Source organism: Antechinus flavipes, chromosome 2 (genome assembly GCF_016432865.1).
Source record: "Antechinus flavipes isolate AdamAnt ecotype Samford, QLD, Australia chromosome 2, AdamAnt_v2, whole genome shotgun sequence".
In the NCBI taxonomy this organism is placed as follows: Eukaryota; Metazoa; Chordata; class Mammalia; order Dasyuromorphia; family Dasyuridae; genus Antechinus; species Antechinus flavipes.
The window spans coordinates 56,615,930-56,639,305 of NC_067399.1; the positions used below are offsets into that span (position 1 = coordinate 56,615,930).

At 41.4% G+C, this 23,376-nt stretch overlaps 1 protein-coding gene across 2 annotated transcripts in view; it reads right to left on the reverse strand.

The window, feature by feature from the left end:
* GSE1 (Gse1 coiled-coil protein) overlaps positions 1-23,376 on the reverse strand; it is a 776,456-nt gene that overhangs the window by 280,887 nt on the left and 472,193 nt on the right. The window contains exon 1 of one of the 2 annotated variants that reach the window (XM_051974848.1): positions 17,519-17,626. The exons of the other annotated variant lie outside the window; for it this stretch is intronic. Coding sequence (XP_051830808.1) covers positions 17,519-17,561 — 43 coding nt within the window. The 5' untranslated portion in view covers positions 17,562-17,626. Of the gene's footprint in view, positions 1-17,518; positions 17,627-23,376 lie in introns of those variants that run through there. 2 annotated transcript variants of the gene reach the window in all.

Below are 23,376 nucleotides of genomic sequence, written 5' to 3' on the forward strand. Positions count from 1 at the left end.
AGTTATCACATTATCATGTCTGATATCCTGTACCCAATTCCACATCCATGGTCCCCTGCTGAGAGAAGGGTCCCATTACCTTCTTCAAGGGGAGCTATGGTAAAAGCTGATCCCCCTCCCCCATGTCATGCCTTCTCTTTGAGAATGGAAAGGATGTATTTTGCTTGTTTATGCATATTTTCTCCCTGTGCGCTCCCCCCCTGCCCCCATCCAGGAGTGGAGGGTAGGGAGGAAGGAAGGAAAAATCGATTTTGTTCATTGAAAAAAAATTGAATTGGCAAAGATGTTTGCAATTTCTTACCCTTCTCTCTGTCTACAATTTTCTCCCCCTGCCCTTTTTGCTTTTGTAAATTTCAGATTTGAATGTAGGAAAAGGATTCTTTGAAAATACCTCCATTTTTCCTTTAGTCTCCTAAGATCGCTTTTATCAAATAGACTTTTTTTTTGAAAGGAACTTTATCTCTAATTCAAGCTTTTTCTTATTTTCTAGAGGGGAAAATTTAGGCCACAGGGGGAAGTGATTTGTTCAAAGTCATATAGCTAATCAGTAGCAAAGACAGATTATAACTCAGGGCTGACTCCCAAACAAGGGCTCTTTCCACTACATCAAAGTCTGACATCCCTTCTTTTTCCAGTTCTATCTTTGTGCTGCTGGGTTCTTACAAGCTAAATCAAGTCATCATCAGCTTGAATTATCTGGAAACCCATGGTCACAGGAATATAAGCTTTTTTTTTTTTAATACACGCTTTATTAGTCATTTTGGGAAAGGGGGAAAAAAAGGAGCAAAAGGGAAAAACCATGGGAGAGAGGGGGGAAAAAACCAGAAAGAAAGAAATGATTATAGCAGGTATTGGTTTACATTCAGTCTCCTTAGTTCTTTTTTCTGGATGTAGATGATGTTTTCTGTCCCAAGTCTTCTGGGATTGCTTTGGATCACTGAATCACTGAGAGGAACCAAGTGTCCCATTGCTGATCATCGCACAATATTGCTGTTATTGTGTACAATGTATTCTGGTTCTGCTTGTTTGGTTCAGCATCAGTTCATGTAAATCTTTCCAGGCCTTGGATTATAAGGCTAGAACAAGACTTTTATAGACTCATTCTATACATAAAGAAATTAAGGCTCATTATTGTAATAGGGTTGGCCCCAAATCCTACTTTTTCTCACTTTTTTTGTCACTTTGGATTGAGTGACGAAACTAGAATTAGCATGCCAGGTCAGATACTTATATATCCAAATAGATCTGATATAATTGATGAGGAGGTCCAACAATTTGGATTTCCTCTCTACCCCTGCCAACTAACTATTATTCATATCCTAAATATCTGCCAAAGGGAGTTTATCCAACTTATTGGGAGTCTTTCTTGATTTCCTTTACATCCTGGAGAAGTACATGAACTGTCTACTAGTTATTAATTTTTCTTGCCATGTAATCAACTCATTTATTTGCTTGCACATTTCTTCAATGACAGTCCTCCTGGTTCCATCTATGCATACCTTCTATTATGTGCTTTTCTATTGTCCCTAAGTAATACTCATTTCTTCTCTTTTTTAAAAAATATTTTTATTGGTGTATTTTGTTTTCATATTGCCTAACTTTTCCCTTGATTCTTTCCTCTCTTTCCTCTAAGAAAGCTATTTCTTATTATAAAAAAATTCCTTAAAGAGAAAAAACCCAATCAATACTGTGCAATTTTCAATAGATTCGTATCTCTCTAAAGGAGCTTGAAGAATTGTTGTTGTTTTAATATACTTCTTCTTTAGGACCAAGTTTGCTCTTTATAATTTAACAACTTTTGTTTTCAATTATTTTGTTGTTCTTTCTATTTACATTGCTGTGGTCACTATATTCTGTATTCCTGGTTCTATTTCATTCACTTTGTATTAGTTCAATGAATTCTTTGTTACTCTTTTCTTACACCAGAGTAACATTTCATCAATTCATGTATCACTTATATTTAGCCATCCCCCAATCAATGTTGCAGTTCTTTGCCATCATAAAATGTTCTGCCACAAATATTTTGTGCTACTCATTTTCAATTTTTTAGAGACTATTCTATGTCTTATATTCAAATAGCACGAGAAGAATATTGACCAACAAGAGTGGGCCTTTGTTTCAGGGAGAAATAGTGTCTTTAGATAGACTTTGCAGTTTCCTAAGGCTATTTTCTTCCTCCTCTTCAATTCTGGATCCTTGTTGTTTGTCCTTCATTCTCTAAGAGGACCAAGACATCAGGGGGATGATGCCATGGCATGAAAGTCAATTGGATTTGAAGGAGGGAGGACAAGGTCACCTGTCTCCCTTTCCCCTTCAGAGCCATCTGGGTCCAGTGGCCAGATATATCTCAAGATCAAGACAACTGGACATGGCCCTGGATGACCCTATTTGATGGACAATATTCATCTCAGATAAAAACATTGTTTTTTTTAATTGAAAAAAAGTCAAAAAAGTGTTTTTCCCCTTTCCTGAGTAAAATTCTTTTACTAAGAATTAAGGCTTTTTGTATTTCTAAATGCTTTTTTTCTGTCAAGTGCACAGAGGTAGAAATTACAAGTACTCTTATCCTAGTTAAAGATAAAAACAAAGGCTCATAAAAAGGAATACAAGTAAATCTGGAAGGTTCTTTATGAAATAATGCAAAGTAGAAAGAAAGAAAGTAGAACCAGTAAAATAAGGCATACAGTAACTAGTGCTATATAGGAGGAAAAGTGAATGAGAATGAAGACTTGTATATTATATATACACATACAAACATATAAATATACACCCATATACACACATAAATGCACATGTAAAGATATATACATATATACACATATGCCTAAAGAAGATTCAGGAAGTGACTAAATAATCATGATGATATTAACCCATTTAAAGGTAAGCAGTTACTAGGTTGGATTGATGTTCAACATTAAGTTTTTAATAAGACATCTGATTTTTAAAAAGAAACGGAATCTTATAGAGGATGAGGGATTTGTCCAAATTCAGAGAGGTTTGGAAGAAAGCCAGAGTTCGAACTCATGGTTTCCTGAGTCCAGACCCACTACATTACAAGAAACACAGTGTATATAATTTTACAGAGCCCGCGTTCAGTATCTATGAAAGGCAAAGGGCAGAGCCTTGATTCTGGGACAACTCAACTGTCAAACCTGCTATTTACAGAATTCTTTGAAAATCCGGTGACCCCAAGAGATACTGGCTGAACTGGGGGGAGTCATCCAGAGGAACTCCTTGGAGACCACTGGAGGCAGGAAACCAGACCTGACAGTGCATTCATTTGCATATTATTTTCCAGGCTGTTCTGCTGGAATAGTTGAGAATCAGTAGTCTAAAAGCCCCAAGGACCACAGGGGAAGGGGAGGGAAAAAACCCTAGAACAAAACAAAAACCAGTTTCAAAGCAGGGTAACCTCCCTACCATATGTTCCATGCCCACATTGATCTCTTCTTCTTCTGAATTCCTATACACTCACTTATTGGCTCCTCCTTGTCTTAGTAAGATGATGGAGGAGAAATGACATTTTCATTCATTTATTCAGTAAGCAATTATTAAGCACCAGTCTATATTCAAGTACTTGTGCTAAGCAGAAGAGGAACAAAAAGAGGCAGATGGTTCTACCCTCACAGAGCTTACAATGTGGAGACATGCAAACAAATGTATACAAAAGAAGCTATGTACAGGATAAATGGGAAATAATTTAAAGAAGGAAAACACTGGAATTAAGAAGAGTTAGGAAAGGCTTGGGATGGTCAGGTCGCACAATGGATAGCTCACCAACCACATTGACAAGATGACTTATTTTCCTGAGTTCAAATCTGTCTGGAAACATTGATTAGCCAGGGCAGTTAGGTAACCCTGAGGGCCTGAGTTCAAATTTGGCCTCAGATACTTAACACTTCCTAGCTATGTGACCCTGGGCAAGTCACTTAAGCCCAATTGCCTCAGCAAAACCAAAACAAACAAACAAACAAAACCCATTGGTTAGCCCTGTGATTACAGGAAAGTTATTTCTTCCTTTTTGCTTCAGTTTCCTCTTCTGTAAAATGAGCAGGAGAAGGAAAGGACAAATCACTCGTTATTTTTGCCAAGAAAACCCCAAATGAGGTCACAAAGAGCTGAACATGACTGAGCAACAAAGAAAAGGCTTCCTATAGATGGTGGGATTTTTAGTTGAAATCTAAACGAAGCTCCTAATCCAATCCAAAAAGCATTGATTAAACTCCTACAATGTGCTAAATACTTATATGGACCACAGGGCAAACAAACAGTCCCTTCCTACAAGGAGGTCACACTCTCCAGCGGGGAGGGAATAACAGGGACACGGGATTAAATATACAATCATCTGAAGAGGAAAAAAAATCATTAAATCCCTATTAGATTGCAAGGAAAAGTGCAAAGGGCTTTTGGGTTTGATGTCCAAGAACCCAAGTTTAATTCTGTCTTTGACTATCTGTGTGCCCTCGGTGTCCTGGATTATAAAATGAGGAGATTGTGGGCTTCTTGAGAGTAGGAATTGGTTTTTGCCTTTCTCAGTATGACAGCACTTAATACAGCTTATGGTACATAGTAGGTGCTTAATACATGCTTATTTTAGACTAATTGGACTTAAAAAAAAATCTCTTAGGTCTCTTCAGGATTCTATAAAAGCTCTCTGAGACCAGGAACAACTTTTTGCTTTTCTCAGTGTTATAGTACTTAGTATATAGGGCACACAGTAGGTGCCTAATACATGTTTATTTTAGACCAATTGGCCCAAAAGCTCTCTGAAGTCTCTAGTTGTAGGTCTGTGATTCCAGGAAACCTTCCTGAGAGCAGGTGCCCTTCTTTTATCTTTGTATAGCAAAGAATGGTGTTTTGCACACAGTAGGTGCTTAACATGTTTGTTGAATTAATATACTTTTCCTTACTATCTGTTTGGCTTTTTCTGGGTTTTAGTTTCAACAACTTGAACACGAGGGGATTGGATTGTGCGATTTCTAAGCCCTCTCCTCTTTCTGTCTGGTATGCCTTAATTTCCCCAAATAGATACAGAACTCTGAAATCAGAAACACTGAATTATACTTCCGTATCTCATGAATAACAACATTTCCACGGTCCATTCAAGGTTTACAAGCATTTTTATCACAACATCCCAAAGGAATCAAGGAGACAGAGGCTTCTTCTTGCCTCCAGGGTCCAATATAAATGCTGTTTGGCTTTCATAAGCTGACCCCCTCCTCCCTTTCCAATCTTCTCACACCCTGGCCTCCTGGTTGTTCTATGTCTCACCTCTGGGGTATACCCCAAGTCTGCAATGGTCTCCTTCCACCCCTCCTGGATTCCCTGACTTTAAGCCCCAACTCAAATTTCACCTTCTACCAGAAACCTTTCCCAGTCCCTCTCAATTTTCTTGCCTTCCCTCTCTTAATTATTTCCTATTTCTCCAGTATATAGCTTGCTTTCTGTATATTTGTTTGCATGTCACCCCTCCTCCCCCCTTAGATTATTAATTCCTTGAGTACAGGGATTGTCTTTTGCCTCTTTTTGTATCCCCAGTACTTAGCACAGTGCCTGACATATAGGAGGAGCCTATAAATGTGTATTGATTGATTATCTCAGTTTCACAGATGAAGAACCTGAAGCGCTGAGAAATTAAATGCCAAAGGAAATAAGTGCCTGCAGGTAGATTCTTTTTTAAAGCTAGATCTCCTAACTTCACTTCAAGGACTCTTGCCATTCAGGCTCATAATAGTAGCAGGCAGCTGGCAGGTGCTTAGGGAATATTGGCTGAATAATATTAATGAGGGTGGGAAATGTTCCCTTCATCTTTCTGATTATGGTTTTCTTCCAATCTCCTACAAATTTGGGGGCTATTTTTCTATGACTCTCAGAGTTCCAGTATCAGTATCCCTAAATTCAATTCAGCAAACATTTTTTTTTGAGTGCCTGCTGTTTGTAGGGGGTAGGTGGGACAAATAAACTCCTATAAACTATTACTCTTTTATATAGTTCTTGGCACATATTAAGTGCTTAATAAATGACTGCTGACTGACTTTTGAAAATGATGATGGTGGTGGTGGTGGTGGTGGTGATGTATTTCTTTAGCCCTAAATATCATCCAATATCATAACCCTGGGAAGGAGGTGATATTATTATTTCTGTTTTTATGTATGAGGAAACTGAGGCAGGCAACATTTAAGTGATTTGATCACAGAGTCACCCAGCTAGTCTGTGTTTGAGTTTGTACTTAACTCTGGGTCTAAAGCTCTATCTCCTGTAGATCTCTATCTACAGGAGATCCTTTGACTCTAGCACTTGGGCTTGGACCCCCACAATGCAAGACAGATCTTGCCAAGGTGGGTTCTAGATTTGCACCAGCAGCTCTGGGGAACAGAAGGAAAAGAGGTCCTAGAATATAACACAAGTAATGCCCAGAGCCAATCAGTAGGCAATCAGATGGGGCTAACCAATTGTGAAACTTTTCACCTACCAAATGTTCTAAATCCCAATAGATTTGTACCCCTACAGATGACAAAATGGAGCTGATTGGGAAGAAGCAACATGGGTTTAACTTCTCCTTTGGTTCTTGATCAAATCATTTCTTCTCTCTCACTTCGATTCTATCTTCTGTCAAGTGGAGAAAACATCTAGAGATGATGATATCAAGGAGACTGTCATCAGGATCAAATAAGATAATGTATATATACAGTGACTAGCAAACCTTAAAATATCATTTAATTCCCCATGATCATGATTAGGTCTTAGTATCTGTTGCTATTTCTTCTTCCAGGTTAGTGTCTTTCCAATGGGATTTGAGTATGCAATGGAGGAAGGGAGTATGCTTATTAGACTTGTCCTTCTTGGTGACTTAGAGGATATTCCCTGCCAGGATCAAGTCAACATCTGAGTCTGGAAATCTGTTTTTAGCCAAGTGTGACAAGAGCTGGTACTACATGATGACAAAAAGTCACCTCACTGGCAGACCTGGAAGAACCAAGGACTCTAAATCAGCAAAGTTAGAAATGAATATGTATACACGAGTGGGTGACCAATCCATTTTTAAGTGAGGAAGGCTGTTCTGAGCTTCTAGGTGGGGGAAAAGACAGGTGTCTTATCTCCTACTCAGCTGTCTGGTGCCTTTCTTTCTTTTGTATTTATTCTTTCCACTTTTAGGCAAATGAATATTTTGCCTAATACTCTGGTCACTGGAGTATTTGTGCCTGCAGAAGGGTGTTAAAAAACCTTTAGGGACACTTACTCACTTTTTTGCCTCAGTTTCCTTATTTGTCAAATGACATGGAGAAGGAAAATGACAAACCACTCCAGTTTCTTTGCCATTAAAACCCCAAAGAGCATCATGAAGAGTTAAATACCATTGAAATGACTAAACAATGATTTACCAAAATGGTAAGTTATAAAAATCTTTCTTTTCTTGTCCCTAGCACATACAAGATCCCCTGGGGGAATGGAGTCAAACTCAAATAGTATAAACATTAATAATAATAGCATCCTTTATCTCCTGACTAGCAGAAACACCATCCTTCTTTTGTAAAGTTTTCATGAAGTTTCTCTTAGGCAGTGGTTCTCAAAGTATGGTCTAGAGAATTCTGGGGATCTCTGAAACTCTTTTAGAGGGTCTACAAATTCAAAAATAGTTTTTATTTCCAATATGGTAAATGTCTACAAATATAACCCAGATAAACAAAAACGCTTTGGACAGATCCTCAATATTTTTAATAGGATAAAAATACTGAAAACAAAAGTTTGAGAACCTCTGCTCTTAGGTCTAGCTCTCTGCTGTCTTCCAGCAGTTGGAGGTCTCCATGGAGTCCACAGCTGGCATGGGTCTCCCCCTCAAGGACTCTCTTTTCACCCACCCCTGTCTTGTGACCATGGTCATCTTTCCCATGGTCATTGATATTCTTCCTGGTCATCAGCGGGTCCTCTAAGGGGACCACTGGACTTCTCAAATGGGGCAGGTCACTTGGGAACTGATTCAGAATTCTCAAAAAGTCCACATGTTGAATTAGAAGCTGGTAGACAATGGTTGCCCATAGTGTATATAATCCACCAGAAGGGCAAATCTGAACAGGGACCCTGTGTTACAAATGTCATGAATCCTGCACCTTTTCTGGAGGTTTCTAAGAAAGGAAAAATATGGCGCTTATTTTGTAGTTAGGAAGGGGGGCAGGAGGACCCAAAAAAAGCTCAGGAAAGACCCAGATGGACTGGACCACCTGTTATCAGGGGAAAGATCCAGGAGACAGCATTTTGTATCCTCCTTCTGTGACTTACTACTTAGAGTGACTTCAGACCAATCATTTCCCTTCTCCATCTTCCTTTACTCATCTGTGACAGGAGAGGTTTGGATCAGTTTATCTCTGAAATCCTCTCGGGCCTAACCATCTTTGACCCTATGATATGAACCCTCAGGACCCCTGACAATTAGACCGGCAGGTAGTGTCACGGCCTGATTTTCTCCTATTTGCCTTCCCAGAAATCCCTAGATTAAAAAAAAACAAACAAGAGCTATTCACGAAGCTGAAAACAGGTGTGTTCTGTTCCCTTAGCAGCTTGTTAGCTGGATATATTTATTGGACTATGATCCCATGATGATCAAAGCATTTACAGTCCCCAGCCCCAACCCTGGATGCCTCCCCTTCCCCCCCACCCCAACTCGTCCTGATTACAAGCAGAGTCTGTTACAGCTATTCACTATCTGAAAGGCTTACACAAACAGCCATCCTCGGCTCCTGTGTCTGCTAATCCTCTCCAGTGGAGAACTCAGATGCCAGACAGAGCTTAATCAAGGCCTTTCGGCCCACCATACATTAGAGGGCAGGGCCTCTCACCCGCCGGCCTCACCCCCTGTCTATTAATGGATGGCAGCCGCCACCAGGAGCCCACCTATGTTCATTCAAGTTACCACGCTACTGCTAATCTGTTTTCTATTTACAGGGCTGAGTCCTGCCATCTCTTTCTCATTTGATTTCCTAATGCTGCTCTCCATTTCTGTATAATCTGACAAGGAGGCAATTGCATACCCAGATGCTGCCGGATGGCCTTTCACTTAGCACAAAAAGTCCATATTTCTCCTTTTTTTTTTTTTTTAAAACTCTGTTCCAGGGCTCAGAAAACAGATGAGAGAGGGAGAGGGTGAGGGCACGGCTGGCAGGCAGGGGCGGCAGGGCTCGCTCTTGCTCTGGGCCAGACAGAGCTACCCTGTGTCCTTCCTGGTGGAACAGTCAACTAGTGACCACCTGTTTCCCAGCAAAATGTCCATGTTCTTGCAGCCTGCACTAATGGAGGCTTGCTGGCAGCTGTCAGCCCCATTAAGGCTTCTATCTTCTTTCCAGCTCCCCTGGCCCCAGCAGGCTAATCTGTCACCAAGCACACGGCACACTGAAGGCTGGGCTTACATGAGGGCCAATAACAGCTTCATCCATCCAAGGGGCTGTGAGGGAAGGGCTTTTTTATGTCGGTTTAAAAAAATGTTTTACCCTAAATTAGCAAACATCATCAGAAACAAACATTCAAATAAATAAAACACATCAAACAGGGTCAGAGGGAAAGCTGTAAGCTCCAAGTTATTTACAATTTGTTAAAGATGAATATAATGACTAACAAAATCACAATAACTTGCTTGCTTTCTCATCTCTTTTTTTTTTTTTGCGTTTCTTTCCCCCTCTTTGCCCTTTCTTTCTTTCTTTCTTTCTTTCTTTCTCTTTCTTTCTTTCTTTCTTTCTTTCTTTCTTTCTTTCCTTCCTTCCTTCCTTCCTTCCTTCCTTCCTTCCTTCCTTCCTTCCTTCCTTTCTTTCTTTCTTTTTGGCTATTATTATATAAATAAAGGATCCACGGTTTTTGTCAGGGGAAATATTTATCAATATTTCATATTGAAATTTTCATATTAAATATTTCAGTATTTCATATGGAAGATCCCAACTAAATCTTTGACCAACCAGGTAAAGCAAGACCAGAAAACCAAGGCTGCAGGGATTGTGAGCAGACACCAAATTCAAATTCTATTACAATTATTACTACTACTAGCTCACAGTTATATGATATCAAGTATTTATTAATCACTTACTATGCGTAGGGTTGGTATAGGAGAATAAACCATTACCTTCTAGTGATCTTTGTGTGTAAGTAGGTGATAGTTAAGTGACTTGCTCAGGATATCACATCTAGTGTCAAGAGGTTCATTTTGAAGGTTAATCTTTATTCCATGTTCAGCTCTCCCTTTTCTATAACACAACACAGCTGTTATTTTTTATAAAAGCACAGCTCTTTGAGGGGCTTTTTTATGCCATGGAGTCCTCTGGCAGTCTGGTGAACCCTACAGATTCCTCAAAAGAATAATTTTTGAAGTAAAATAAAGCATGCAGGATTATGAAGGAGGGCATTTTCTATTGAAATATTGCTATAATTTTTTTAAAGTTCATAGACCTCAGATTAGGAACTCTTGATAGATCTAGAAAGCTATATGGTCCAACATTCTTGCTTTATAAATGAGGAAACTGAGGCCAAAGATCAAATGATTTGTCTAAAGTCATTCGATAAGCATCAAGGACAAGATTTGAACCCAGATTTCTTGAGAGACAATGTCCTTTCCATTGAATCATGATGACTTTCCTAGCAATGATGATGATAAGGATGATATCAGTAAAACTAGAAGCAGTGATTAAGCATCCGTTCTGTGCCTTTGCTGTATAAGATGCTGAGAATACAAAGACAGACTAGAAAGAGAAACAGTTCCTGCCCTCAAAGAGCTTATATTCTAATGACATTCTACTAATTTCTACAGAGTTTGTAGTCCACATGTTATTGTATTGTTTTCCTGGTTTTGTTTTCTTCATTCTGTGTCACTTGGTGTAAATAGAAATGAGCTTTTAAGAAATGCCAAAAATCCAATTTGGCTCACACCCCAACCTGGGGCACTTGACGTCTGCTAATAAAAAACTCATTTTTACCACTTAGGAAAGCAAGATCGGAAAACTGACTGCAGGGGCTCAGAACTGAGGAGCAGGGCACCAGGTTCAAATTCTACTCCTCTTAATACACTAGCTCACAGCTGTACGATAACCAGTAGTTATCAGTCACCTATGATGTGTGGAGTTGGTGTAGAGAGGCTAAAGCTTGTCATTGTGAGGGAAACAGCATAAGAACTATCCATTCTCAAAGACTGATAGGGCCCAGAAAGAAAAGAATCAGATTGGTTACGGAGTCAGAGTGAAATATAATACAAGGACAGTACTAAAAGGTACCTGAGAAAATCAGAGGAAGTGATCTCCCCTCGGCCTGCTGGACAGCTCCTCTCTGGAGTGTCTATAAGTAGGTTATAGCCTATCATACTATACAAGGAAATGCTTAGCATAAGGAGAGATGGATTCATCATCATTGGAGGTAAAGCCCGAAGTGAAGAGATATAGAGTCCTATAGAGGATATTCCCAAAGTCTTAGTGAAGTTTAAAGCTATTCAAGTTTAAAATTACTTACAGGATTCATTCAGAAGGATTTATAATAAATATACTTCTCAATCCCTACCCATTCATGACTCCCCAGGTCAATTCCTAGCTTCTTACTTCCTTCTGACTTTCTTGGCCACCTCAGCCTATAGTGACCTCTGTCTCCTCTCAAATCCTCTCCTTTTTCTTCTCCTGCTAGACAACAGATACAAAGTACTACTATTTCTTCCTACTAGTACTAGTACTAGTACTACTACTACCTTACCTTATGATACCTTACAGTTACTACTACTTCTTTTTCTACTACTAGTACTAGTACTAGTACTACTACTATTTTACCTTATGATATCTTACAGTTACTACTACTTCTTCTTCTACTACTAGTACTAGTACTACTACTACTACCTTACTTTATGATACCTTACAGTTACTACTACTTCTTCTTCTACTACTACTACTACTATCTCACCTTATGATATTTTATAGTTACTACTATTACTACTACTATTACTACTAACTACTACTGCTACTACTACTACTATTAGCTTACCTTATGATACCTTAGTTACTACTACTACTAGTACTACTACTACTTCACCTTATGATACCTTACAGTTACTACTATTACTACTACTGCTACTGCTACTACTACTACTACTACTACTACTACTACTAGCTCACCTTATGATACCTTAGTTATTACTACTAGTACTACTACTACCTTACCTTATGATACCTTACAGTTATTACTACTACTGCTGTTGTTGCTGCTGCTGCTACTACTACTACTAGCTCACCCTATGATACCTTAATTACTACTACTACTACTTCACCTTATGTTACCTTACAGTTATTACTATTACTACTATTGCTGCTATTGCTATCACTACTACTAGTTCACCTTATGATCTTAGTTACTACTTAGTTACTACTAGTAGTACTACTACTACCTCACCTTATGATACCTTACAGTTACTACTATTACTAATACTACTGCTGCTGCTGCTGCTGCTACTACTACTACTACTAGCTCATCTTATGATACCTTAGTTATTACTACCACTACTTCATTTTATGATACCTTACAGTTACGACTATTACTAGTACTAGTACTATTACTACTGCTGCTACTACTACTACTACCTCACCTTATGATACCTTACAGTTACTACTATTACTACTACTACTGCTGCTGCTGCTGCTGCTACTACTACTACTACTAGCTCACCTTATGATATCTTAGTTATTACTACTACTACCACCTCACCTTATGATACTTTATAGTTACTACTATTACTACTACTACTACTACTACTACCACCTCACCTTATGATACCTTATAATTACTACTATTATTACTACTACTACTACATAACTCACCTTATGATATCTTATAGTTCACAAGTTTCTCTCACAAGCCTATAAGGCAGGTGGAATAAGTATTATTATTTATTCCCATGTTACAGGTAAGGAAGCTGAAGCTAAGCAAGGTTAAATAAGGTCAGGTCTAAGGCTTGGACTCTAGTTTTTTTTTTTTTTTATTCTAATGCCAATGTTTTTCTCCTACACCAGTGCTGGGGGTGGATGGGTGGAGACACCCAGGACAAATATACACCAAACTAGAAGGGACCTAAAAATAGAGAATCTAAATACTGGGAAGGTCCTTGGAACAGAGTATCAGAGGTGGGTGGGACCTTAGGGAATCTAGGGTCTAACTCATATTACATAGAGAGGGAAACAAGTGACCGAGAGCACAAGGAACATTTATTGAGGCTTCCCCACTGCTTTCTGTGGCCCAAGATCTTTACCTCCTGCCCTGTGACTATGTCATCCTTACTTCTTTTTCCTTCTCTCCATCCTTCAATGAATCTGGAGTGAAGCTGATGATGTTGTGAAGTCCTGTCTCAATTAAGTTCAATTCCTTTGAAAGGCAAGACATCACTTTATGATGTAATTGATCCTTTTTGAGAATAAAGGATGAAGAAGAAGAAACAAGAAGAAAAAGAAGGAATAAGAAGAAAAAGAAAAAAAGAAGGAGGAGGAGGTAGAAGAGGAACAGGGATGGAGGAACGAAGGAGAAAAAGAAAAGAAGTACAAGAACAATGACCACAACATCTTCACTCATCACACGCTCTTTTTTACGCCTGGGTGGACCACTCAGTATCAACATCTTGACCAAGCTTAATGAGATCTGGTAATTTCCATCTCGTCTCCCAAATCCCTTCATAGAACTCAAATACATTTCTTAGTTCTATGATGTGACAAAAAAGTCATATTATATATACAGTAGTCTTTTTAGATTTTTCAACCAAAGCCATTATCATTGGCCATCCCGGGCTATTACATGATTGAACAAATACCTCATTCACAGCTAAAAGAAGTCTTCAAAGTCATCTCCAGATTCCCTCTCAGTCCAGGAATCCATTCTAAATTTCTGATAGACAGTCATTCAGCTGATGCTTGAACACTTTCAGTGACAGGAAGCTCATTACTTTACAAGGCAAAGTATTCCACTTTACACCCTTCTTCATAGAGAGCTGAAATATGCTTCCCCATGCCATCTACTTGTTGATTCATTATGTCCCCTAGAGCCACCTAGTATAAATTTACTCCCTCTTCTGTTCAGTCAGACTTCAGACTCTCAGAGACAGCAATTATGTCCTTCCTACCCCACCAAGTTTTATTTCTTAGATGTAGACATTTTAGCTAAAATTCTTCCTTCACTCAAAGGGGACATAAAATCAGAGTAGAATTCTCTACCTGATTATTGGGCTTAAAAATATAAGTGAGGAACATTTTTGAACTCTAAGGGGGAAAAAGTGAGACAGCTGGTTTACTCACCTACACTGTGTCTTACTTCTAAATACTAAGTGTTTCCAGGGCTCACAAGGGAATATGAACAATAGAGAGGCAAGTGGAAATAGGCAGTCAGAACACAGGGTTAGGGAACCTAGCACACCCCTCACATTGCAGAGGGAGGAAACTGAGAGGCAGAATGATGAGAGATTTGACCAGCATCACACAGAGAGTAATCATCAAGCTGGGATTTGAACACCCACCAGTTTTCAGGCTCTCTACTATACCACATTGACTGCTGATGGAGATATACAGATGGAGCTACAGAGAAAACTAGAAAGATTCAAGCAAAAACATAATAGCTCATATTTACGTAGTACTCTACAGCACTTTAACATATATATTATTATTATTATCTTATTTGAGCTTCACAACAACAGGTGAGGGAGAAGGTATTAATAGCTCTGTTTTACATACGAAAACATTGAGGCTGAAGGAGGTTGACTGCTAGTCCAGTGTGAGCAACCATTAAGTGTATGAAGCTGGATTAGAACTCACATCTTATTCCAAATCCAAAGCTTCTTAAACTGTGGATCACGTTCTTATATGGGGTCATATAACTGAATGTGGGAGTGAAATTATGATTATCAGTAAATGATTGATTTGTATACATATATACCTGAGGTTACATAAAAATTTCTCAGGTGAAAAAGGATCATGACAGGAAAAAGTTTAAGTTCTGTACTATACTATACTACACTAAAGAGAGAGGATCAAGAAAGATGGAATGAGACAGAAACAAAAAAGAGACTAAGACAGAAATGGATTCAGTAAGAGGGACAGATAGAAATGGAAATGGAGAGGAAGATGGCCCAATGGTAAAGTGAAGGAAAATATTTTGGGGTTCATTTTGCCCCCCAAAGATGGTACTTTCTGTAAGCTGCTGAAGCTGCTCTCTAACCCCCCTCCTCCCTCATCACTAACAGCACACTAGAGTGGGACAGCTGAGAGACCTCAATTTGTTTAAAGCCCTTTTTACCCACTGGACTGTCATCATCAACTTTTCATGACCTCTCTACAAAATGCCTTTTTTTCCTCCCGAGTTTTCAGAAGTCTCAAAGCATTAAAGCAGCAGTTCAAAGCAGAGAAGATCCATGCAGAGAGCTGGGGGCCTAGAAAGGGAGGGAAGGCCCAGGAAGGTGTGGAGGGGAGTGGTGAAAGGCCTTGGGAGGCCCTGGACCACTCATCAGAAAAGAGATTGCTGGGGAAAGATCAGGCAAGCTGGATGTCTTCCTGCTTCCAGACCCACCGTCCCCCAAATGGAAAATGATTTCCAGCCCCCCCCAAATGAAACACAGGAGAAAATTGCTCAGCCACCAGAGTTCTCTGCATTCAAACCTTTCAAGGCCAGCTGTGAGAAACAGGAGCAGAGGGAGGCTGTTAGGGGTTAGGAAGTCAAACCTGACAAGGGGTTTTCCTTTCATGAATTTGTCAGGCCTTTGGGGGAGGAAGATATGGCATCTCACAAACCTCCTGTTTTCTCTCTCTGTCCTCCATTGGAGGATTCAATAGGACTTCTTCAGGGGAAGTTAGGAACATTTAATTACCATCCAATAACCTCCTTTCTTTATTAGCCTCCCCTTTATACTTTTTGTTGCCTCAGAGGAATAGAAGGCCAGATGGAAAAGACCTTAGGATATAGAAAGAGGAGGCTCCTTCAGACCATAATGTCAGAGCTGGAAGGGGCTGGCCAAAGTGCAACTCAGAAGTGCAATGATCACCAACCATGTCCTAGTCTATACCTTCCTTTTACACATAAAGAAACCAAGATTCAGAGGTAAAATGACTTGAGTGAGGTCACACAGTAAGTCAAGAGCAGCATCTGTCCCAAATTCAGACCTGTGGACTCCCTAAAAGTCATAGGAATTTTACATTCTTTGCCCCCACTAAACATCCATCCAGCTTTTCACACACAAAGCATTATCAAAAAAACAGACTCCTAGGTTCAGAATTGTTTCATTTATCTCCAACAAGATACTTATTACATAGCTCAGACACTTCTTTTGCTGACTGACCCTTGGAAAGGAAAGTCACATAATAATACTAAATCAGAAGACATTGTTTATCTTTTTCCTAGAAAGAAGGCTGCTGGGAGAACCAGAGGAGATGCTGAAGCAGTTTGTGGAAGAAAGGAGGTTGCTAAGAGTTTAATACATTTGTCTTTCATCATTAAGGGATAAAGAAAGGCCTTTTCTACACCACAGATGTCCACCTGCTCCCTTCCACCCACTCCTTCCATCCTTTTTCTTTACTGTGCTAACCCCAAAGTCATGGCTCACAACTGGAAAGGCTGAGGCTCACAGCAGAGCTGGATTTTTCCCAGTTTGCTAAAGAATTATGATTATAAAGAACTGAGCAGGGAGCAAAGGGCCAAACCTAATCCAAATGCTAGCTGTGTGATCCTGGACCAGTCATTTTATATCCCAGAGGCCTAAGTAACTTTCTAAGAGTCTAACAATGAGTTGTCCTATTCATCTGTATTCCATACATGGAAAAACTTTCAGATTTGGATCCTTTTGACTTGCAAAGGAAGGAAGGAAGAAAAAAGAAAAAGAAAGAAGGAAGGAAGGGAGGGAAGGAGGAAAAAAGGAAGAAAGGGAGGGAGGGAGGAAGGAAGGGAGAGGAGAAGGAAGGGAGGGGGAAAGGAAGTAAGGAAGGAAGGAAAAGGAAAGAGAGAAAGAAAGAAAAATAAAGAGTTTGGGGGCAGCTAAACTTTAACTGTTTTATTTAATTCCAGTTTTTAAATTTATTTTAACTGACAAGAAGGGAGCTTGGAAGCTATGCCAGCAGTGTGGGACTCAGACTGCATCTCATCAGCAGAGCCTCCACAAACCACAGGCTCAGACAAGCCGGGGAAGAAAAGAGAGGGGTCCTTTCCACTTAAAAAAAATCCAATTTCTTCTTTTTTGGAGCACCGAGATGAGTGTGAGACAGGCTGGCTGTGTCGCGGTGCGAGGGAGCCCGGTCCTGCCTGGGCATCCAGAGCAGGCTGACAGACTGGCTCCGGGAGAGCTGGTGGGTGTGGGGATCGGGGTGTCTGGGGAGAATCAGAGCAGAAAGACGGCCCTGCCCGGCGGGAGGGTGAATCCAGGAACAAGCAGCCAAGCACGTGGGCACCGGGAAGGGGAGGGGGAGGGATGTGAGAGTGCCAGGTGAAAGTTCATTTGCAGACATTTCCAATCATTTTAGCCAGGGTTGTAAAGACGTTCACTTACTCAGGCTCTGTAGCAAAGATGACCAGGTCTTCATCTCCAACATTATGCCCCTGCCCGCGGCCGCAGAGGGACGGGGAGGGTTAGGAAGCAGTTCCCGGCATGGCCAGCGCAACCTGTCCCTGCCAGTCCCAGGGGCTCCCCGAGCCAGGAAATCCTTCAGCGCTCCCCTTCTCCTTCCCTCCCCTCCCTCCCTGGCAGCTGTCCTGATGTCAGGGACCAACTTCTAGAGGCTGGCGGCTCCTCTCTGCGCCCGGGAGAGCCAGATGTGCGGCAGAGGCGGCGGCGGCGGCGGCGGCAGCAGCTCACGCGGTCTGCTGGAGCTCACCGAGCCTGCTCCCCTTCGCCGGAGGCTGCATGCACCACCAGCCATCGACACAGAGCCAGCCCAAGCTGAGAGCAACCATTTTATTCCCTGCCAACCCTGCTAGGGATCGCTCCCTCTTCCTCTCCCGCCCCCCCTCCCCATTTTCTTCTCCTGTCCTCCTCCTCCTCCTCCTCCTCCCCCCTCCTCTCTCTGTCCCCCTCCTCCCCTTTCCTCTTTCCCTGCACCTCCCCCCTCCTCTTCCTCCGCTACCCAGGCAGCCCCCCCCTCACTCCCCTGCACTTGATAGCAGACTTGTCAAGACTGCTGAGCTGTGCCTGACCTCTCACCCACAGCTGCTAATTAAGGCTCCATAGTGACAGTTCAAGTGCCTGGCATCAAGTTTGCAGAACCAAAGCATCTAATTGGAGCCGCTTTTCATTCCTCAGTCGCCTGCCTGAGCTCGGGCTTTTCAGACCCGGGGACCGGCACATTTTTCTTTTGTATTTATCATCAGGGAAGAGCGGGGTGAGAAGGGAGGGGGAAGCAAAGGAGCTAGGGAGAGCAAACAGTCAAAAGGCAGGGGGAAAAGCGAAGAGAAGATGAGCCGGTCCCCCCTCCCTCCCTAAATCTGCCACACTCACTGCTCCATTACTGATACAACAGCCCCTGCCTCTTTCTGACTTATGGCCGAAGACATATGAGCAGACACGGGTCAGAAGTGGGCACCGGCCCGGCCCCGAGCTGGATGCTGGCAGCAGTGCGGCGGGGGTGGGGGGGAGGGGAGTCGGCGGCGGGGGAGGGGCACGGAGGGCCGTGTAGCCCCTAACGCCCCCAAGGCCGGAGGGCAGTGACGGAGTGCGGCCAGGGGGTGCCGGGCTTAGCCGACCAGCCCCCTTTGCAGAGAAGTGCCCGCTATCACAGAGGCTCTGTTTACTCCTAATAGCTTTCTGTTCAGCCGCCCACCAAATCAAGGCAGGCCAGCCAAGAGCTCCCACCGAGGGAGATGAGAAGCAGGGAGAGGGAGGGGGGCGCTTCTCCTAGCTGGCCCAGTGGAGGGGGAGGGGAGATTCTGGGTCTCGGAGTTGGGTCGCTTAAAGTCATCTCTCTGGTCCAGCTCTCAACTTGAGGTCATTGACTTGAATTCAGGGAGGCCCTGGACTTGGGTAGGAAAAAAATGACATCTTGATTTTCACTGACTTCTAAGGGAAATTTAGCAATTCTTTCAATGATGATCTAAAACCCACATTATTTCGAGAAGGGCTTGGTGAGTTTCATTAGATTGCCAGAAGGGTCCATGACACAAAAATGAATTATGATTTAAAAACTAACATTATTCTAAGAAGGGGTTCATGGGTTTCATTAGACTGCCAGAAGGGTCCACACTACAAAAATGATTAGAACCCCTTGATACGGATTCCAGTCCAATCTTCGCATTTAACACATAAGATAGAAGCTTTCAAGGTCACATCAAGGTAGCTGAGCAGGAACTGGAGCCCAAATTCTCTAAGCCCAAATCCAGTGCTCTTTTCAGTGCACCAAAGTGCTTGTTCTTGAATTGGGCCTTTTTATTTTAGGAGGAGCTCCAGGGAGGAGGATATGGAATCATACAGAGACAGAAGAAAAGGGACAGGAAGACAGGGACAGGTTGGATGGGGGTGGTAAGAAAGTACAGCATGATCAAGGGGCAAGGAAAGAGTAAAAAGCTCAAAACTGGAAAAGTTGTAGAGAAATCCAATAATTTTATATTACAGTTAGAAGAGGTTCTCAGGATGATCTAGTTCTGCCTCCTACTCAAGGAAGAATTCTCCCTGCAAGCATTCTTGGCAAGCTGAAACATAACTAGTGATGGGGGACTCACTACCTAACAAGGCAGGCCATTCCATCTATTGATGGCTTTAATTCTTAGTAGCAAATAGGTAATGCAGTAGATAGAGAGCCAGGCCTGGAGTCAGCAAGACTCATCTTGAGTTCCATTCTGACACTTATTATTTGACTCTGGCCAAGTCATTTAACCCTCTTTGCCTCAGTTTCCTCATATGTAAAATTAACTGAAGAAATAAACGATAAACCACTCCAGTATCTTTGTCAAGAGGGAACCATGAAGCGAAAGACATGGCTGAACAACAATGTCTTTCTTATTTAATATCTGATATATATCAGCTTCTTATTCTTGTTCCTCCATCTGTTCTCTAGAGAAATGGGAATAAGGATCTCTTCTTTGAAACACTTGATGTTGACTATCATAGATTTAGACTTGGAAGAGAAGTTGGTTATCCCTCCCCCTCTTTCACAGATGAAGAAATTGAATTCTAAAGAGATTTCTCGATTTGCTCAGTCACACAGATAATCACAGAGGTGAGATTTGAACCCACGTCTTCAAACTTCAGGAATCAGTGTTCTCTCCTCTATTTCCTTTGCCTTCCCTAAGACTTCTCCTTTCCAGCCTAAATATCTCCACTTTTTCAATCATTCTTCAGATGACAGAGGCCCTATCCATCTTGGCCAACCATCATGGTGAGTAGTATATTCCAGAGTGGGTCTGATTATTTCACCTCTTGAATGGATGCTACATTATATACTTAGCAATAACTGTATTGAACCATCTTAACCAAACTGAACGTATAGTCCACCAAATCCCCAGGCACAGTGGAGAAGAAGGTAGACTGGTAATATGGAAAAAGCAAAGGATAATGGAAATGTCATGAGAATGAGAAAAAGGCTTTTGGAACTTAAGGAGATCCTCTGTATAATATTTATGGGAAAACAGGAACAATATTTATATATGATGAGGGGGCATATATGAGCTCTGACCTGAAATGTTGGAAAGGACTTCTAAATCAATCCTTGTAAATATAGAAGTCACTCCCTATACCTTTTTGTTTGTTTGTTTTTTTGACAGAAGTTACTATCAAACTGTTTCACCCACCTTGTACTTGGGCTATTGATGTTTTGAACTTGAGTATAAATATTTACATTTATCCAAATTATACCCATAACATGTTAGTTCATCACCATATTCCAGCTTGCTGAGATCTTTCTAAATCTTGATTCTAACCTCCAGCCTTCTCTCTGCAACGTGTTATCCACATATTTGATAGATATGCCTAGAATAATAACTAATCTTGAGTGAATGGGGTTTTTTCCCAGGGCACCAACCTTGGAAACCCTAAACATTTTATTCCTGTGGTGACTGTCAGCTCTGTATCTCATCTTCTGTTACTTTGTGGGCAGCATCCTGTCCACTTTTCCTGAGGCTGCCATCTCTCCTCCCCAACTCCTGCAGGGAATGAAAGCCAAACCATCCCTTTCTTAGTGAATCTATTCCCTCAGTTACCCATCAATTGTTTTGGCTCCAGGTGAAAAAACGTTAAGGCTCTGGCATGTATTCATGCATTTAAGGATTATAATGTGGAACAAGGTGAAGTTAAGCATAAGTAAGCCCTTTGGCCCAATACTAGAGACTTCCCTCTGGACTGATATTGACCCATGAATCAATATTCTTGAATTGATCCAATTATAAACCTAACTAACTACACTGTATTCCAGACTACATTTTTTCATCTCATCCACAGGAATATAACATTATTATTGAGTTCTTTCAGTTGTGTCTCACTTTGTGCGTCATTTGGTGTTTTCTTGGCAAAGATACCAGAATAGTTTGCCATTTCCTTCTCCAGCTCCCTTAACAGATGAAGAAACTGAGGTAAACAGGGTGAAGTAGCTTGCTGAGATACAGCTTTTAAGTGTCTGAGGCCACATTTGAATCCAGTTCTTCCTGACTGGTACCCCCCAGGGTCATTTCTTGGAACAAAGATGAGGAGATAACAATAATAAAAATAATCATTTATATATCTGACACTAAATTAGATACTAATGGGAGTTCTGAGACAGAGGGTTTCTTATAAATGAGTGGGAAGGGGGAAAGCAAGGACACCTGCAGTTCTGAATCCTTTAGTGGGCTTTCTGCCTTCTACTGGAATTTAAAAAAAAAAAAAACTTTTAAGTGCCCTCGAGTCATACAGAAGGAGATGGAAAAGTGATAAACATACAGGAAGCTTTGGAGAAAGCTAATGCTTTCTTCCTATCTCAGAAGATCTGAATACAGAAGTCAGTATTGCTCAAGAAGACCAGTCAAATGAGTGTGTTCCTGGTGAAAGGGCTAAGAATGAAAAATGTCCAGAATGAAGAGGGGTCATTCCACCCCCTGCTGAGAGAGAACCCAGCTTTAGATGGGAACAAGGTCAACAAGGAGAAGGACTTTGTAGGTTTCCTTTAAGGGTGAAACCTCAGAGATGATCTGGTGGAGGCCTCTCATTTTATGGATGGGAAAATAGGGAGGAGAGAGCACACAGCAAGTAAACACAGGAGGACTTTTCACCTTAATTCCTTGTTTTGTGTTTCCATCCTAGTAAAAATGAGGAGCATTTGACTAGATGACCTCTGGCTTTCCCCCAAAAGGAGGAGACTTGGATTTTAGAGAACATTAGGCTTCCCTGCTTAGTGGGTACCCAGGACCGGCTCACCTCTGCTTTGAGAATAGGGCTTCCCCTTCCTCACCTCAATGATCTGTCCATGCCCCTTTGATCTTTTCCTCATTGGGCAGTAGAGAAGTAGGAGCCAAATCTGTCTCTCTACATCAATTACCTTTGTAAACCGAGGAAATCAGAGTTCCTTCTGATCATGGATTTGATGACAAAAGTCCCTAATTTCTTCCAAGAAAAGTTCTTCCTCCTCTTTTCCCCTTTACTCCTTCCTTCTACCCACTCTCACCGCCCCCCCCCCCCCAAAAAAAAAGGTGGGACAGAGACACTGGAGTCTGGGTCTTTTTATGACTGAGTGGCAGGCTGAAAATATTGTTCTGATCTTGAATTGATCAAAAAGAAAACAGAAGATAGAGGACTTGTCTCATCCTCCCAGGTCAGAAGCCAAGGGAGGGGCCCATTACCTGCTGGGCTTGTCCAGATATGTGGTTGCTACAATAGGCATATCTGACCTTTGCATCCTGAAGATGACTGGCTTAACTTACTAGTCTCTCTGTCTTTTATCTTCCCTCCCTCCTCCCTTCCCTTCTTCTTTCTCTCCTTCTTTCCATGCTTCCTTCCTTCCTTCTCTCTCTCCTTCCCTTGCCTAACTTCCTTCCTTCCTTTCCTCCTTTTTTCCCCTCCCTCCTTCCATTTCTTCCTTCTCTTCCTCCTTCTCTTTCTTTCTTTCCTCCCTCCCTCCTTCTCTTCCTTCCTTCTTTCCTTCCTTCCTTCCATCCTCCAAACTTCCTGATATTCTCCCTTCTTTCCTTCCATCCTTTCTTCTATTCTTCTTTCTTATTTAAACTTATCACTTGTCTGACTTTGAGCCCATCACTTTCCCTCTATAAGTCATGGCTCCTTTATCCATAAAATGTTTGGACAAGCTGATCTCTATGATCCACCGAGGGCTGAATTTTCGGTGTGTGTGTGTGTCATGGGAGGAGGGGTGCTATCACAGATGAGTCTGATTGCAGGCGTAGTCAGGAGTGGAAGTGGACAAAACATTCAAACCTTCAGCTTCAGGTCATAGA